The sequence below is a fragment of the Perca flavescens genome, chromosome 20 (assembly GCF_004354835.1).
Source record: "Perca flavescens isolate YP-PL-M2 chromosome 20, PFLA_1.0, whole genome shotgun sequence".
Taxonomy (NCBI): Eukaryota; Metazoa; Chordata; class Actinopteri; order Perciformes; family Percidae; genus Perca; species Perca flavescens.
Genome location: NC_041350.1, coordinates 22,449,836 through 22,468,362, shown reverse-complemented (window position 1 = coordinate 22,468,362; position 18,527 = coordinate 22,449,836). Strand labels below are relative to the sequence as shown.

Below are 18,527 nucleotides of genomic sequence, written 5' to 3'. Positions count from 1 at the left end.
TTATTTGTGTTGATCCAATTATACAATTTGCTAATTTCACAAGACAGAACCTGATTAAGCTCTGAACATGTAGGGGCTGCATAATAAAGAGTACAATCATCTGCAAACATAGTTAATGATGCCTTACTGAGTATATACGGCATATCATTTGTGAAAATTGAAAATAACAAAGGTCCGAGGCAACTTCCTTGAGGAACACCACAATCCACGGACTTGCTACAAGATAATGCACCATTAAAATAAACTCTTTACGACCTCTCCGACAAATAGCTCTTAAACCACTTAATTGTTGAGGAAGTAAAACCATAACTAATAAGTTTAGAAATCAAAATGTCATGGTCAATCACATCAAAGGCAGCACTAAAATCCAGTAGTAGTGTACCCACCAGCATTGAGTTATCAATTGATGTAAGCCAGCTATCCGACATTTGTGTCATTGCAGTGCAGGTGGAATGACCATACCTATAAGCATGCTGAAACATAGTGGTCAAATCATTGTTAGTAAAGTAATCTCGCACTTGCTCAAATACAATCTTTTCCAATAATTTACTTAGAATAGGCAAAATACTAATAGGCCTACTATTTGGGCCACAAAAAGTTGATTTTGTGTCCTTGGGTAAAGGGATTATCTTACCCTCCTTCCAAAGTTTTGGACACACACCGCTAACCAGACATCTGTTAAAAATGTGACACATTGGTTTAGAGATATGTCCAGCTGCTAACTTCAACAGCCGACTATCCAAGTTGTCTGTACCAACAGACCCTCCAACAGTCAAAGATCTCAACAACATTTCCACCTGCACAACATTAACCTGATGAAATTCTAAACTACACAGTTTATCTTTCATAATACACCTTTCAATTAGCTCATTTGAGTTGGAATCAACAGTGTATTTCATTGTCTCTCTAAAATTAGAAACCTTATTAACAAAATAATCATTAAAATAATTTGCAATCTGTATTGGCTTAGTCGAATAAACTCCATTCAATTCAACAAAAGAAGTACAAGTAGATTTTTTTCCCCATGATTTCATTAAGTACATTCCACATTCTCTTACTATCTGTACCACTGTCTTCAATTCTCTTCTGAAAATATTTTTTTCTTTTTCACTCTATTCTCCTTGGTCACCTGATTCCTTAAAATACAATAACATTTTCTGTCCTCCAGAGAGTTAGAAAGAACCGCAACCTTTTTAGCCTCTTCCCTTTGAGCCATTATGCTCTTTAACTCAGTATCAACCCAAGGAGCACTTTTGGCTTTAACTGTAAATTTCTTTAATGGGGCATGATTGTTAACAACTTTCATAAAACAATCCATAAATAAATTAAGGGATATATCCACATCATCAATATCACTTATCAAATTCCATTTAATATTATCCAATTCATTTAAAAAACACTCCTCATTAAATACCCTATAAGATCTTTTCATAATAATTTTAGGACAGGCTCTAGGTAGCTTAGTTCTCCTGGAGACAGCAATACAATTACTGTGTAATTGCGTTTGTTGCTATAATATGATTCAACTTTGAAGTGGGATTTAAAAGGGATGGCCAAAGGGAGTTGAAAAGCTTCTCTACACAAACAAGCGATATAGATAGAGACAGTGCGCTCTGTCTAGAGATCTGCAGTTTTCTAAAAAAAAGTGAAAAGGGGGGGACTAAGAGTTCTGTGCTTTAGCACACACAAGACACATAAGTATCGACACTCAGACAGTACGTGCCTGTAACTCTGGGTAAGGTCAGTAAATAGGCCTGAGCTTATGTGATTGTACGTCTTTGTCTGTTTGTGTGTGTGTATGTGTCTGTCAGTGTATGTGTGCTTAGCTGGCAGGCAATCCGGTCGGTGTCCCGAAGGGAGACTCATTTATAGGAGTACAGTGGCAGAAGGCTTTGCTTTACACACCGTACACGTACACAATACATGAACACACTCTCCCACCAATGACTTACCTCAGTGACTGCAAAGACTCGCTTCCCACAGGGCACAACCTTATACCATTTGTCATGTAGCATGTCCATGAAGCCGTCAGACTTGTAGCGACTCACGAACTCGGACACATTACGGGTTAGAGGAGAGCCCTGGGGCAGGCCTATACCGTAGCCTGAAAGAGGAAACACACACACACACACACACACACACACACACACATACCCGTTTTTATTACTCGGTGAGGACTCATGACATAGCGAATGACCATGGGGACCCTTTCTAAACTACTATTTCTAAATGAGCTAGAGACATGGTTTCAACTCCAAAATTTCTTTTTTGTTTCTGGGATCCTGAAAATCACTTAAAATGTTAGGATTTCACAAATAAAGGTCAAACCTGACTTTCACCAACCCTATGGGGACACATGGCAAATTCTTTTAATATTTATAATATTTATACCCCCATTCCATTGAAATACTCCTCCTTCTATTATATAAATTTTTTTTTTTCAGCTATAAAGACCTCATATTTACTTTTATCACTCGTTGTTGTATATTACAGGTGAAATAATTAAAGTAGCCACCAGGTGGCGCTTCCATGGTTTTTGTTTTTTTATATTTTGATGCTCCTCTTGCCTGTCTTAAGTTTGTTTTGGCCATTTAATGTCACAAATGTTTTCTGATTCTGCAAGGGTGGACAAGCTGGTTTAAAGAGAGTAGCTCTGCTCCATAAAACAGACCTGCTATGCCCTATCCTCCACTCAAACTCCAGACTACTGACATCACAATAAAACCGCTGATCATATTTAGACCCTATATACCCTCATTGATAAACATATAAAAGAATATACATGCTTTTTTTTATTTACTTTCAAAAAAGCTTTAGAGTATATTTGACACAAGACTGTTCTACAAAGCTACTGAAAGTAATGTAAAGGGCATTTTAATGACTTTTTAATGAACACAGGACTTTGTATGCTGTACTGAAAATGTAAAAACAAAATGCCAATTAGAATTTGGCTAAAACTCATTTGAGTTGTGTGTTTGAACCAAGTGCACTCCATACCAGCGAGGTGGGGGTCCGTCCACTTACAAAACAAGAATTGAATCAATAATATAACACACTATCTTGCATGCAGAGTTCTGTAAGCTTCTCCTACATGTCGAGAGGAAAACTAAATATAATGCAAAGAGGCTGAATTAGGCCAGTTTATCAGAATTTAAAACCAAAAATAAGCAATTAAATTTTGGACACATCTAAACATAGTGACCCCCTCTCATATTATCAAGTGCCAAGAGATGAACAAAAATGGACACCCGCTTACCCAGCTGAGTTCACAAACCTGTTCCACCAAAGCATCAGGAACATAACCAACAACTCAACTAGATTACACCACAGCTTAAACAAAAAACTACATCATCTATTTTCCAATGGATGATGTAGTTTTGTTTAAAAACTACATGTTTTGTTGCTCTAAATCAACCGGACACCATAGCAGATTATTTGAGCATGGTTACGGATCGGCACAGTACAGACTGAGTGCGCACAGCCTTGCCATTGAAAACAGGTGACAAAGGAAAACCTGGCTCCTGTAGAGCAAACGCTCCACTGATTGCACCCTTAGTGAGCCTAAAACAGAGCCAAACTTCCTCACTTAACATGTCAAATATATAAACATTTGGAAAATATATTTCCAAAGAATATATATAAGAACCAAAAGGTTTTCTATAGCTCTCAGATTAAATTAAATTACCAGTCCTACTAGGAGAAGACACTAAGAGCTGTGAGCAGGCAGCAGTCTGTGTTGCTTCCATAAACGGAGGGACAGTGAGTGACAGCAGTCGCCTGCACCTTGTACTTGTTTTGTTAATTTTTCTTGTTTTTCCTGTCAGTATTGTTCCAACCAACCTTTGACTTGTAGTACTTTATATATTCTAGTTCATTCAGGAAATGCCACAGAAGCAATGGTGTTTACATTGCAGATTAACTTTATTATCACAACTCATCCATATACAAATTCATTTGTCCTGGCTCTTTTGCTTCCTTCTCCTTCACCTCTTTCTCTTTACTTCCTACAAACCTGTCTGTCTCTGCCGACCTCGATTTCTCTCTACAAACTTTTCTCTCTTTTACCTCTGTTTCTTATTTTAAAAAGGTTCAGGAACGCTTTCTCTTTCTACACACCCATCTATCTCTCCCTACATAGTCTCTCTCTCTAATATACATACCTGTCTCACTCTCTAATCTACATACCTGTCTCACTCTCTAATCTACATACCGGTCTCTCTCTACATACCTGTCTCTCTCCTTTCTACATACCTGTCTCTCTCTACATACCGGTCTCTCTCTACCTACATACCTGTCTCTCTCATTTCCTACATACCTGTCTATCTCTACATACATACCTGTCTATCTCTCCCTGCAAACCTGTCTCTCTAAAAACCTTTCACTCTCTCTACAACCTGTGTCTCTCTCTACCTCCATTTCTCGAACCACCCATGACCCACTACCACAATGTTCTTTAGGATAAAAATTTAAATTACATCACTCAATGAAATAATAGTCAGAGCATGTTGACATATTAAATTTGAAAACAAAAGAGCTATAACAATCTTAATAAAATGTCTTTGCATGCTCAGATATGAGCTGAATTGAAGTTAGCGCTGTACCTAGTTGTGGGATTGTAGAAGAACTTAAATAAAAAAAAAGAATTATGTTCAGTGATTACAATTTAGATTTCCATTAGTTATTTTCTAGACGCTTTAAAGTGTCAATGCGGTTCTTCACATAGAACTTAACTGCCTTCCAGCTCCTTCCCCTAAGCACCTCTGAGGATCCCTTGATAGATGCTTCACACTGGGCTTTGCCAGGAACCCTGCCAGAGTTGATGTTGTCCATGAGATTGATTGATTGAGATCTCCACAGCCTGGACCTCCTCTGTGCTCCACTTCTTTCTCGCCATTTTTGATGAACCTTAGACAAAGAAAAGGCCAATCAATGTAAAATTGCTTGCAGAGTTTAAAGATTAAAAATCTAAAATGATGGGTGTCTGGACAGTAGTAACTAGGTGGTTTCTATTGTCGTGCTAATAATAATAATAATAAGTAATTTAGACTGAAAAAAACTGTAAAAGTGTGGTTGTTACAAGGGGACTAGATGGCAACTAGATGGTTGCTAGATGTTACCTCATAACCACCTAGGGCTGCACAATAGAGACACAGCACATCGCGTCATACTCCCACCAGAGAGGAAAACATCTTTCCGCTCTACATCGACTTGTATTGGATGAAGGTGCCTCATCTTCAATTTTGTCTGCTGGCAAACCGAAACAGTCCTAAAAGCTGCTGTGTGGTGATATTTACTACCAACAATGTATAGAACCCAGAACCTAAGTTTTCATAAGTTGTGGAACCGAAAAACTGAGCTTTTATGATGACAAAAGTGGATATATACGTGAGGAATCAGCAGAGAGAATGGTTAGACTGTGGGATTCTGACACTAAGCTAACAATATGCCCAATGTTACGTTTGCAGCAAGCATTTTATTAACAAGTCAAATATCCAAATGTCAGTTTTAGACTAACTACAGTCTGTAAGGTAAGCTAACACAGGTAATGTTGGACATAACTTTAGTTTGGTGTCAGGATTCCAGTCTTCCCATTCTTCCTGCTGATTACTCATGTTTCTGTTGTTTGCTAGAAGACGGAATAAAGAGGAGAAAACCTTGACACAACACAAGTAAACGGAGGGCAGAGAGCTGTTTCCCCCTGGTGGGGGCGGACTTAAATACGCTTGTCTCTATATATGGAGAAAAAAAAATGCTTTTCTTTTTGTCACAATATACATTTTTACTTAAATTTAAAATTCATGATGATGTAATATTTTGTTGGGGTCTTTTTCCTATATCTGAAAAACATGATTTGTAGGGCCAGGGTATCTCTGTTTCTTCAATCTACATATTGCACTTGGCCATATTGTGATTTTGATAATATTTTTGATTAATTTTTCAGCCCCATAAGTCCCTAACAACTACTTAGCAAAAACCAAGCAATGCTCTACCAACCACCTGGTTGGTACTGCACTTCCTTTTTTAGCCTTGATCTGGCTGCAAGTAAGTACCAGTTTCATTTACTTACTGACAAAATCAGCTTTATATCACATAGGACTACGTAAATAACATGAGACATTTGTACATAGCTGACCAGATCCCTTTTAGTTAAGCTCACATGCAAATTCACAATTACTTTTATGGCTTTGTAAATCATTGTCCAAAACCAATTTTTACGTTAATCTTGATTGCTATACCTATGTGAGTACTGACGAAAAATAAAAACGAGCCAAATCAGTGCTAGCAACACAGAGCTGCTGCAGCTAATGCCCAGAGCTCCCACTGAGCTAAAAACGGCAGTTTTGGGGGCATAAGATAAAGTGTGTGAGAGTGCCTTTGTGTCTCTTAACAGACACAAAATGCAATTAAAATGTCTGTACAACATGAACAGGGCCCTTACATGACAACTAGATGCATTTGTGTTCAGCCCAGCCTCTGTAATAATCATCACAAAGCAGTTCCCTGTGTATTTGTAGCATTTATATCCATTTTGTGTGTGATCCATCTAGCGTTGGTGAGTAGGAGTCTTGTCTGTGTTGATTGTTGTGGTTTCCTTAGCCGGGCTAGCAGGCCCGGCCGGCTGTTCCAGCTTCTGCTTCCTGCCTGCCCTCCTGGCTTACCGTGGCCGACAACAATCCAGTGAGCGCCCGCTGGTCTGGTGGAGGTCTTCCAGAAGACCATTCAAGCCTTTGCTGTGAAAATTTTTATTTTATTTCCCCCTCAAAAATAGGTAATTGAGCACTGTAGTGGTTATGACCATATTAATGACTATGTTACTACATGGAAACGGGCCAAATGATGCCTGTTTCTTGTGCAGTAACAGCCTTACTGAAGGCTAGCTCTAGCTCCATAGTTACATTACTCCAAGCTTCTTCCTTTGTGAACACCTCCGCTTTTCACTCTTCACGCACGACGCTCCTCCAACCTGCACACTGTTTACCTTTTCCTGCTACAACTGAATTCAAACGGGACTTTAGCACGAGACTACAGCTAGCCGTCTGTAACACTATTTTACTGTACAAGGCAAACATAATTTGGTCCGTTTCCATGTAGTTACATAGTCACTAATATGGTCATAATCACTACAGTACATTTACAGTACTACTACTACATTTTTGAGGTGGGAAATAAAAATTTTTGCAGCGAAGGCTTGAATGGTCTTCTGGAGGACATCCACCAGACCAGCGGGCGCTCGTTGGATTGTTGTCGGCCAAGGGCGGGAAGGAAGCAGAAGCAGGGACGCCGGCCGGGCCTGCTAGCCCGGCTAAGGAAACCACAAAAATCAACACTGGCAAGACTCCTACTCACCAACGCACACAAAAATGGATATATATGCTACAAATACACACAGAACTGCTGTGTGATGATTATTACCAAATAATTATATTAATAATATTCCTGGCTGAACACACTCACTCATCCCAGACGGCAGCTAGCAGCTAAGAGGGTAGGTGAATTTAAACAATGGCTAAGTTGCTTAACGATCTTGTTGTCATGTAAGGGCCCTGTTCATGTTGTACAGATGTTTTAATTGCATTTTGTGTCTGTTAAGAGGCACAAAGGCACTCTTTATCTTATGCCCCCAAAACTGCCGTTTTAGCTGAGTGGGAGCTCTGGGCGTTAGCTGTATTAGCTCCGTGCTGCTAGCACCGAATCGGCTCATATTTTTTTGCTATCGACGGTACTCACATACAGTAGGTATAGCAAGATTAATGTAAAAATTGCCAGGAGTTCTCCTTTAATACTATTGATTACAGAAAAATGCCATATCATTAAATACCAAATTTAAGTACCGGAGGAGTAGGCCAAATCCCATCAGTGGTAGTGAGCCAAATTTGTATATTTTCTGAAAATGGCTCAGAAAAGTATTGGTCTAGAGTTTAAGATGTTGGGTCTTAAAGTTCAATGAGGCTGTGATTAACCTAGAGTTTTAAACAAGCGCAAATTTACAATAGCTGCGACCACTTAGTGCTGTGGAACCGGTACCAGGTCCGTCGGACTTAACAGGTTAAAACCAAGACAATTTCCCCCACTACTGTTATTGTCAGACCAAGTTGTGCATTGGATTGTATGTGAACTTACAAATACACTTTCTGCTCTCTTGAGTTCAGGAACACTTATGTCCTCCTTTTCAGGGACGGAACTTAGTTCAAGGATCACTGTAGAGTCAGAAGAGCTCTGGTCCATTTCCTGGGGATCAAATACAAAAAAAAAACAATTATTGTTGTTAGATAAACTAAATGTATGCCATTTACTTATTGATAATTTTTCTGTTAAAACTAATTGATTTTAGAATTCCTCTCCCACTACATTCCATATTAGTATTACTATACACCACATCTAACGTACGTTAGTATAACCTGCTAAACTGACTGACTCTACTCAACCTTTTGGTGACCTTTTAAAAGCTGTAATCTTTGACACTGATGATGATGATGGATAAAGCCTAACAAACATTTTTTTCCAGATTAACCTAATGATGAAAATGTGACATATTATGGTGGGATTCATGTAGGCTTATTATTACTTGAGATTATGTACAACTCTGTGATTTTATAAAACAAAATCTATAATACAATGACTTACACAAAGCAAAACCTTACTTGGAAAAAATATGAAACCTACGACTCAGGCTAAATACTGGATCATCCTGCAATGGCCCACTTAAGCCAGTTATGATGCCATGTTGTTCAATAAAAACAGGATGCAGAGAGGAAGGGATTGCTAGGTGTGTTTGCTTAAAAAGTAGGAAGTTTACATTGGCATGACAGAAAGGTAAGCTATGTTTGATTTGTGTTGCAGGCTAGTTAACTTACGGCGTGAGTTTAAGCAGCAGCCATAATGAACCGATAACATGTATGAGGGCCTATGGCAAGAATGCTGTGACTGAATGATTACAGTTGCTAAGTATAATAAAACATAATGCTAATGTTACTAGCTGCAGCTCTTCTTATGGTGCTGTTCGAGGTTTCTTCCTAAGAGGGAGTTTTTCCTCGCCACTGTCGAACTGCTTGCTCTTTCGGGAATTGTTGGGGCTTTGTAAATTATAGAGTGTGGTCTAGATCTAATCTGTAAAGTGTCTCGAGATAACTCTTGTTATGATTTGATACTATAAATAAAATTGAATTGAATTATGATGCTGCTGAACTTTTCTCATAAACTTGTAGCTGATGATCACATTATTATTGAGGGTGCAGTTATAGGCAGTCATTACAGGTAGCTGTTGGACTGTTTACATTTTCCACTTTAAAAATACATACACAGGGAAAACAACATTTAAACAAATAGCTAATGTTTCTGCCTTGCCGCAGTAATTTATTACTATGAAGGTAAATATGGTGCAAAACGTGAGAGAAAATGGTCCACCTATTGAAAAATATTCACACAAAGAATTTCACAAATGTGTAGATTAATTTTTACAGATACAATGATAGCTGCAAGCTTGTAATGCAACATTTACCCATCATTATTTAATATAAATAATAATAATATATAAAAATCAGTAAACGTTGCATTACAAATTTGCTACTGTCATTGTATCAATGGTAAAATAAATCTACACATTTGTGAATTAGTGTTATTACATTCAGATCACGGTTTTGAGAATGTTTTCTATGAGTGGCGATCTCAATTTCCAAGTTCAGATTTTTATGTTCTCTGGAAGCTGGTCCAAAAGATCGACACCATAGTGGTTAAAAAGCTGCTTCCCCCCTGTTTTGTTCTGACAGTAGGTTTCAGTAGTAGTTGCTTATGTTTTAATCTAAGGTGTCTTGGTTGAGAATGTTGTTGGAATATGTCATGCAGGTAGTTCCATGGAAGGTCCCATCCCCTTTAGTGTCTTAAAAACTAACAGAAGAGCCTTAGAATCAATTCTGTATTAAATTGGGAGCCAGTGTAAGGACTTTAAGACTGGCGTAATATGATCTGTTCTTTTTGTTTTAGTAAGGATCCTGGCTGCACTATTCTGTACCATTTGGAGAGGTTTTAAAGTCTTTTTAGGGAGTCCAGCACATTGCAATAATCAATCCCACTAGAAATGAAAGTATGTATGATTTTTTCAAGATCCTCCTTTGAAATATATTCTTTTAGTTTATTGATATTTTTAAAATGAAGGTATAATGATTTTATGACTGTTTTAATGTGACTGCTAAAATTTAAGGATACCAAGGTTGTTTTTTTTACCACTTTCTTTGCTATTAAGCCCTTCCTTTAAAGCAAGGTAGAAAGTTTGCAACTTTCCTCCTCATTTCCAAAAACTACCATCTCAGTTTTATTTTTGTTAAGCTGGAGGAAGTTCTGTGACATCCAAGTATCTATTTCTTCAAGGCACTGTCAGAGAGTGTTAATGGGGTTATAGTCATTAGTAAAGATATGACAGGAGATAAATGTTTACAACAGAACTTAAATAGATCAAATTGAAACGTTATAGAGCATCAGGGTAATCTCATTTGGTAAACTATAAGATGGCAGCCATAGAATGTTGAGGATGTTTCATACATTGCATTGTTTGATGTGTGACAGTGCATGACAGGGTTTTCCTGAGATTTCAGAGCGCTTAGGTGCAATGACGTCACACATTCATTTGCATATTGGTGATGTCATTAAACAGTTATTTTTGCAAAAGCTTAGCCGAGTTGTTGTTGGTTGCAGCTAGGGAAAGATCATTAGAAGCAAAACTTGGAGGAGCTTGTCACTAAAATGAGAATAGCTTGTCCACCTTAAAGGTCAGCCCACGGTTGGTGAGTGAACCTTAGCTAAAGTTGTCGCTAGCTCTGTGCCGGGCTGGCTAACCGTTTCACTTTAAACCAGCAGGTAGCAAGCAGGACACGGGAACTTGGCTTGGGTCTTGAGGAGTTATAGCAATTACCAACAGATATACTGTACACAGACTAAAATTCTACATTCACATCTATTATGCAAATGATTATTAACTTTATACTCACAAACACAAGTCCCTATCTTTTCACCTCTCTTTTCCACCACACACTATCTAATGTGTGGGCTGTACCTGGGGCTGCGTGTGCAAAATGCATGGTGTGTGTGTGGTTGTGACACTGTTTGTGTCCATCATACAGCATGTGTCCAGAAGACAACAAGCAGGAGCCCCTCCTGTTCATCGGCTTCTATACAGTCTCTATGTTCGCAGTCCAGATAATGTCCAAATTGTTTTTATGTTTATACGCTTTGGCCCTGCCCCTAAGCTCTATAATGGCAGAGATAACCCTGCATGAGACTCAGAAAGTTGGATTTATCAACAAAAATGCAGGTGGAATACTCGTACTATTGGTCCTTTGCCATGCAACACATCAACTTTCTGAGTCTCATGCCCCAAACCAACACTGATTTCCATGACAATATTTCCAAACAAACATTCTATAGCAGACATTTAATGTGTACCAGCAAAATGACCAAAAAGAGATCATTAAGTGCAAATTCATATTACGAGTTGTCCTAATTATCACTTTACTGACCTGAAGAATTGAAAGGGCTGTCACGGTGACCATGAATGGTTGTCAAATCTTCTTCCTGCAAGTCATATCATATATCATATTAGTCACACATTTTAGCTGCATTTCTCCAGTTTATTAACAGTAGATTAGGCAGTACGTGTCACATGCACCATCAAAGAGGTAGTATAACACTGTATGTCCATATTTTCGATAAAAGGATGTTTTTTTTTATATGGGAAAAGTACAACATATTTATCTCTCTGGAGAAAATAGTTCCCCAGCCACCTCTCCTTCTGTAGTCACCACTCCTTCTCACTCAACACCCCACCCCCCCCCCCCCACACAGCACTATCTGATTCTGACTATAAGACACATGTTGCAGCACACTTCATTTCAGCTCAGTATCAGTGCATTTAACATTATTGCAGCCATCTCTCTTGATTTATACTTTTGTTTAAACCCCCCTCCACCCCACACACACATACGTATGGTAAAAAGTTGCAAAATGGCGACAGGTCACGGCATGTGCACGTTACTAAATGGCTGACCTGGTCCTGAGAACCACACCTGCTACTGTCCTAAACTAAGGTTTCCATTTGACACGACGACGGCACAATTTACTGTAAACTAAGATGGTGTTGGTTTATAAACTGTAATGTTAGCTGCCATTAAACTAGCTAGCATTAACTTATTTGGCTGACAAGATATAAGTTAGCCTTCTAACATTTTACTTTCAAATTAATCTATAAGAGTTGGTTTACATGTGATAACAGTACAAATCTATTTTAAACAGAATTGTAAACGGTTTAAATGGCAGTAAAATCAATTTTAGACTCACCATCTCCCTGATCCATGACTCCAGCCTGCTCTCGCCCATGCAGTAAAGATCTGGCCTTAGAGTTCACAGCTTACATGAGGGGGAGGGGCTGGACACCATGGGGACTCCGGCACACACACTTGCCACATGGCCGGAGGGGGATGGGCGTGGGTCGGGATGGGGACTTGAACATGACATACGTGTGTAACAGTATTTTCTTTTAAACGGCGTCAGTAGCTCAATTTGAGACAACAATCGAAACCAAACGAACCCTGAAACCTTTCAGCATATAAACAGACGAATGCTTTTGGCTTAACTTGAAATAAAAATAATTATTTTTAAATTTATTATTAGTTTTTTTTCCAAAAATTAAGCCAATGACAAGTGTACATACTAAATGGATACATTTTTCCTCATTAGCAAAAATTAATAATTATAATAAATATTCATAACATTCTTCAAAATATCTGTATATGCTTGTGCATGTCAGCGTGCTCTTATCTGTTCAGTTGATATTTGAGTTCACACCACGTCAAACTCACCTAATGTGTAGGGGAGGGCCTGGACAATGAGGGGACCCTAAACACACCTCATGTTCGCCACATGGTAAAGGCATGGCCAGAGTGGGGATGGGCGTGGTCAGGATGGGGACTTGAACATGACAGATTGTGTGTAACAGTGTTTTCTTTTAAATGTGGTAACATTAGCTCAATTTAAGACTACAATTTAAACCATACGCTACAAACCCTGAAAGTTTTAGCATATAAGCAGACAAATATTTGGCATTATTTGAAATTAATTTCTTCATTATTAGTTTTTATACTAAATTAATACATTTTTTCTCCCCATCAATACAAAATTAATTAATAATAATTATTATACATATTTTTATCTTACATGTACATAACATTCATCAAAATATATTTCATATATTGTAGTTCTGATTCTCAACTTTATAACGCAGCTCCCTCTCTTCAATCTCTCTCTAAATTGCTGCACCACAAACCCTGGTTGCAGCGCTTCGCTGAGCCACCGCCTAAAACTGCCATTTCCACCAGCTGACAGTTTGTAAACAGAAATAAATGCATTATGGATCATTTTATTTCTATAGTTTGTAAGCTCACTCGACCAGCTGACTTCTGTTGAAACAGAAGATGTCTCTAACGTTTTAAAACCAGCCTCTGGAGTCTTGACCAGCTGAGTCGCAGCAACACCATTAGCTGGTTTGTAGACTGCTGAAACTGCAATGTTCTAAAAACAGTTGTGTCTCGTTTGCCAATCTTTGGTCTAAACTCTTCTATAATATATTAGAAACTTCCAATTTGATAAAGTCAGTGTTTATCAGACCACAAATGAGACAATTATTAGAACAACACAGAATCTCTCACTTGTTACTCAAAATTGTCATGAAAATATGAAATACCATAAGTATGTCAAAATACACTGAAAGGGGCCTTTAAGATGTTCTGTTTGATTTAGAATTTGAGTGAAAAAATGTAATTGTGCTGAGAGCAAGCGAGCAATTCGGCAATTCTGAGAGGTGCATGATGCCAGGGTAGAGCAGCGCCTTGTTGGGCGGCACTGCTCTCAATGGATTGGCCAGCATGAGCGATTTTGCCGGCTTTTATGTGTAGGCAGCTTTAAGCAGTCTGGACCATAGAAATTATATGGTTTTGAGTATTGTTATTAATACATGAGCTTAAAGTTTTCAGAATTGTATTCATAGTTCCCTTTAGGCCTTTTGGCTTTTAAAGTTAATTACAAAAGTAACAATATATTCATCATTGTTAGCTTATACTATATTATCTATATGTAAATGAAATGTAGGGATGGATGCAGATCTGAAGCAACATCAGAAGTATCCATGGTGAGAAAAAGGGAGAATGGATGGCAAGCAATAAAGCTGAACTGCACCAAACCTTCAAATGAGCTTGAATATCAGGTATGATAGTCCAGCAATGAGGTGGCATAACTAAAATATCAAAACCATGTTATAAAAGTTGCTCAAATCAAACAAACTGATTTGTTCTGGTTCATAATAAAGTGATATAATAACAACCACATACAAAAGCTATAATTAGAATTCCTTTGAACAACAAGTATCCTCAAGTTTGAGATACAATATTACACAAACTGATAGCTGGTTTGTGGACAAAGCTGTTCATCTGCACACACACTGCCATGAAACAGAGTTGGTTGGCGCAGTATCTATATACTGTATATATTTAGAATATTTTCCCGCTTTATTTGCCATCAGACAGCCCTTTACTAAAGGAATTGAAGTTGCTGTCTATGCTCTCTTGAAAGCCTTCTTCATTGATAAACACAGCAATTTTAATCTAGCAGAAAACAGGAGTTGCTCTTCTACCACTGCAGCCAGCAGTTAGTTGCTTGTCTAGTTCTGTCTCGATTGTTAAGTTAGTTTTGTTATTGTGTGCCTTTTCATTAGCTTTATGTAAAAGAAAAAGTCTGTGCTAGACTAACATTATCTACCCTGCTATATGTTGTGCCTTTTATACAACATACTATGGCCTATTGTAATATTATTATTAAGTATTAAAATATCTTTAATCATCTCTTAAATAATTATAAATATAATGAACACATATTTAATGCATTAGTCTTTATTGAAAATGTATAGCATAAAAATAACGTGGAGGTTTTGTTTGGAAATAACCTCAAACTGAATTCATGCCAAACTGTCTGTTCCTCTGGGCCTCTCTGCTTCAGAGGTCACAACCAGATCAGTTGAGACATTGGGTGGGAGGAGGACTGCAATCTGCACCTGCACTACTGCTGCATTCAAGGGAATATGGAAATGCAATTTACTGACCCTGACTGGTCATGTTTTTACTAAAATGGAGGACTGCAGATTTTTTTTTTTGCAGTTATTTTAAGACAATTTAGCTCTTGCTGAGTAATTCAATGCATCCTCTGACCCTGGATGACTGAGAACACATTTTAAAATTATGGATTTGACTTTTCTGTTTGTGAAATTTACCTCAACATGAAGACCCATAGTTCTGTAATATCCAGGCACACCTGAACACACAGTTAAAACATGCTTGTTTGTTTAAACCTAAACAGCCCAAGTTATGAAGGATACAGATGCAGCAGCATGATTAATCCATGTGAAACATATTACATTTTTTAGCAACTAGGTTGGGCTGAGTGTAAAAAAAAAAAGAAAATCTGGGCTAGGGTAAGTAATGATCTTATCAAACAGAATATACAGATTTCTTTGTAAGCAATAGCAATAGCAGGGCTTAAAAAGGGTTATAAGGGTTTGTGGACTGCAGATGAAAATTAGCGGTCTGCCTAAATCTGGCCCATTTACATGTTGGACATTGTACTCATGTTGATTAATGTGCACTGTCCCTTTTAAATAAAGAAATCTATATATATTATATATATACATACAGTTATTTGTTAATGAGGGGGGAAACATAGATATGGTAGATTTCAACCAATGAATGATTTATGAAACTGGATAATACAGCTGAGTCTGACCAAGTCCTGAGTCCTGTTTAACCTTACCAGAAGCAGGAAGTATGCTCTTTCAGCCTTTTGCAGTGGTGTTGATTTTTTTGCATCCCACTTCAGATCCTGGGATATTGTATATTCTTGAATGTGTCCCAGTGGTGACTACTGAGCCAAGAATGTTAAAGAGGATAGGTAAAGGTCCCAACTTTTCCAAACTTAAATATATTACAGAAGTTATAATTATGAAATAGGCTATATATATTAAAAGCCTACCTTTTTTTTTTGCTCTCTATCAAAAGAAAATATGTTGTATGCTGTAAATCAAGGCCCAAACGCACTGAAAGCGATAATTGACGCAGTTCTTTTGACCCTGTTTATTTGACCTGCCTCATTTGATGCTTCCATGGCACACTGCAGGCATCAGATTTTAAGCGCCAACACCACAGAACCAGCAGTATTGTAGAAAAAGGCTTATTTAGGCAAAGGTTTTTGTATGTTACAGATCCCCCATCAGTAGAGGCATTGTACTTTTTGTGCCAACGGACATTTAATTTTTATATTAAGAAATATTTAAGTTGCATTCATTTTCAATTTCACTTTTTTATAATGACTATAAACTACAAGAACAAGTTTATAGTCCAGATTATGGATACATGACCACTGCATCAATCCTTCCCATTTTTCAGCTCATTTATAAATGCCATCACAATGATTACTGGGCTTTTAAGAGAAACTTTCACTCAGTTGCCGTGACATTTGTGAATGGTTTAGGTGCACACAAAGTATGAGCTTGATTCACACAATCATAAACATCCTCTCGTGTTTCACCATCAACAAAAATAAATAGAAGGCTGTTTGTAGAAATGGATCTGTGTGGCGATACACAACTATCATGCTGCTCTCACAGCTGGTGTGGCCAGTTTCATCGCAATAAACTATGATCACAGTCAGTGAGACAGCTAACAGACTAGAGTAGACTAGACGCGCTTTTTGTTTAGTATTGGCCATTTAAAACCTTTGGTATTTTAAAACCGCGCGTGTCAGATGCTTTTAGTGCATTTGGAACTTTAAGCTCAAACTTTTGCCGGGCTTCTGTATTAGAAGGATACTCCTGAAAATTTAAAGTGCTGGAATGTGGAACGTGTGATACTTGTAGAATGGGGTTAATATCTTGAACCTTTGCCTATCGTCTTTAAGGGCAGATGGAGGGTGCTCAGGGGGGCTCTTCCTGAAGTCCACAATCATCTCCAATGTCTTCTGAGCATTTAGTTTACAGGTTGTTGTGGCTGCACCAGGATGCCAGCTGCTTGACATCATGTCTGTGGCTGACACATCATTGTTGGATATAAGCTTTACAGGGGGTCCTGGAGGGGCAGTCAGTAGTGTATAGGGTAAAGCAGGGGAGGCACTGCACTGTAGGGCTCCAGTGCAGAGAGACATGGTCAGTGATATGTGTGCCTGAGCCTAAAATGATGTTTCCTATTCGTATTTTGGAAATATGGCCAGATGGAAACCCATCTCCAGCATAACGGTTTTAGGTTAAATTCCCACTCGATACATCAACCAATGTGTCCCTGAGCAAGACACTTAACCCCTATTGCTCCAGAGGCGCAAGTAACCTCTGACATATGTAGCAATTGGTAGTCACTTTGGAAAAAGGTCCTCTAAATGACATATGTAATGTAATGGAACTGTAATCCACTAGTGAACCTTTACCGGGTTACTAGGTCTAGTTATATAGTTATAATAGATGAATGAGGAAATGAAGATATTAGGGCACAGGCGTTTGACATGATGAAGATGTTGCATGCATGGTTTAGTAGCCTGTTACCAAGTTTCTAATGGTATGAAACAAAACTATGAAGAAATAACTGAGCAAGAACATTTAGAGATGCATCTGAAGGGGCCAATATAGTGAGGTGTGTTTTTACAGTTTTCATAACCATTTTATAAATAGATTCATTAATTCACTAGTATAGTTGATTGATCATCGGATAAAAAAACATTTGAAAATCAAGTAATCCTATCTTGATAATTTAGGTCCTATAAACAGGTAACTGGCAAAGTAAATACAATACAGTATTATAACAGAAAGATAAACTGCTATCTGCAATATAATTACAGTAAAATGTAAACTTTTAACTTAACTAAGGCAACAAGATTTGTTCATAATTCTCTTGTTATGTTAGACAATGAATAGCCTCATTTTTATTTACAATTACAAATTAAACAAAAAGAAAAAACACATTCTAGGAAATGTTTAAGCAGAGATAACTTTTTTCAAATGGAATTGAATAGGTTAAATTGATTTATGTTAAACCACTAGATATTGAGTCAAATTGTAGGACTTTAATTTTTAAGTATTCTGATTTGAGTTTATGGCTGAGCTAACAGAAAGTTCAAATTGTATTATACTGTAATACCATCTCCACCAGGAGGCGCATCATTGACTGAGTTAAATTTTCATTATGCTGCACACCATTTATTACCAGGAGGGCGCATGTCGCCAGAAAAGTTCACGCCTGACACCACCGTTTGCCAGTAGAGGATGTCAGCGTCTTACACACACACACATTTTTCTCGCGAAAACCCCCCAAAGAGGACTTTGGAGTTATTGATGCTGAATAATGGGCTGTATGGCACAGGGGGTCTGCCCGTGGGGACCCTGATTTTGAGGTCCTGGCCACGAGTCCCACCGTGTGAGTGTGTATTCGGTCAAGGTCCTCATCGGTATAGAA

General features: G+C 38.0%; 1 protein-coding gene across 1 annotated transcript in view; it reads right to left on the bottom strand.

The window, feature by feature from the left end:
* grin3ba (glutamate receptor, ionotropic, N-methyl-D-aspartate 3Ba) overlaps window positions 1–18,527 on the bottom strand; it is a 69,100-nt gene that overhangs the window by 8,145 nt on the left and 42,428 nt on the right. Inside the window, exon 8 of the mRNA XM_028566378.1 lies at window positions 1,953–2,104. Within this exon, the coding sequence (XP_028422179.1) occupies window positions 1,953–2,104 (152 nt within the window). The remainder of the gene's footprint in view (window positions 1–1,952; window positions 2,105–18,527) is intronic.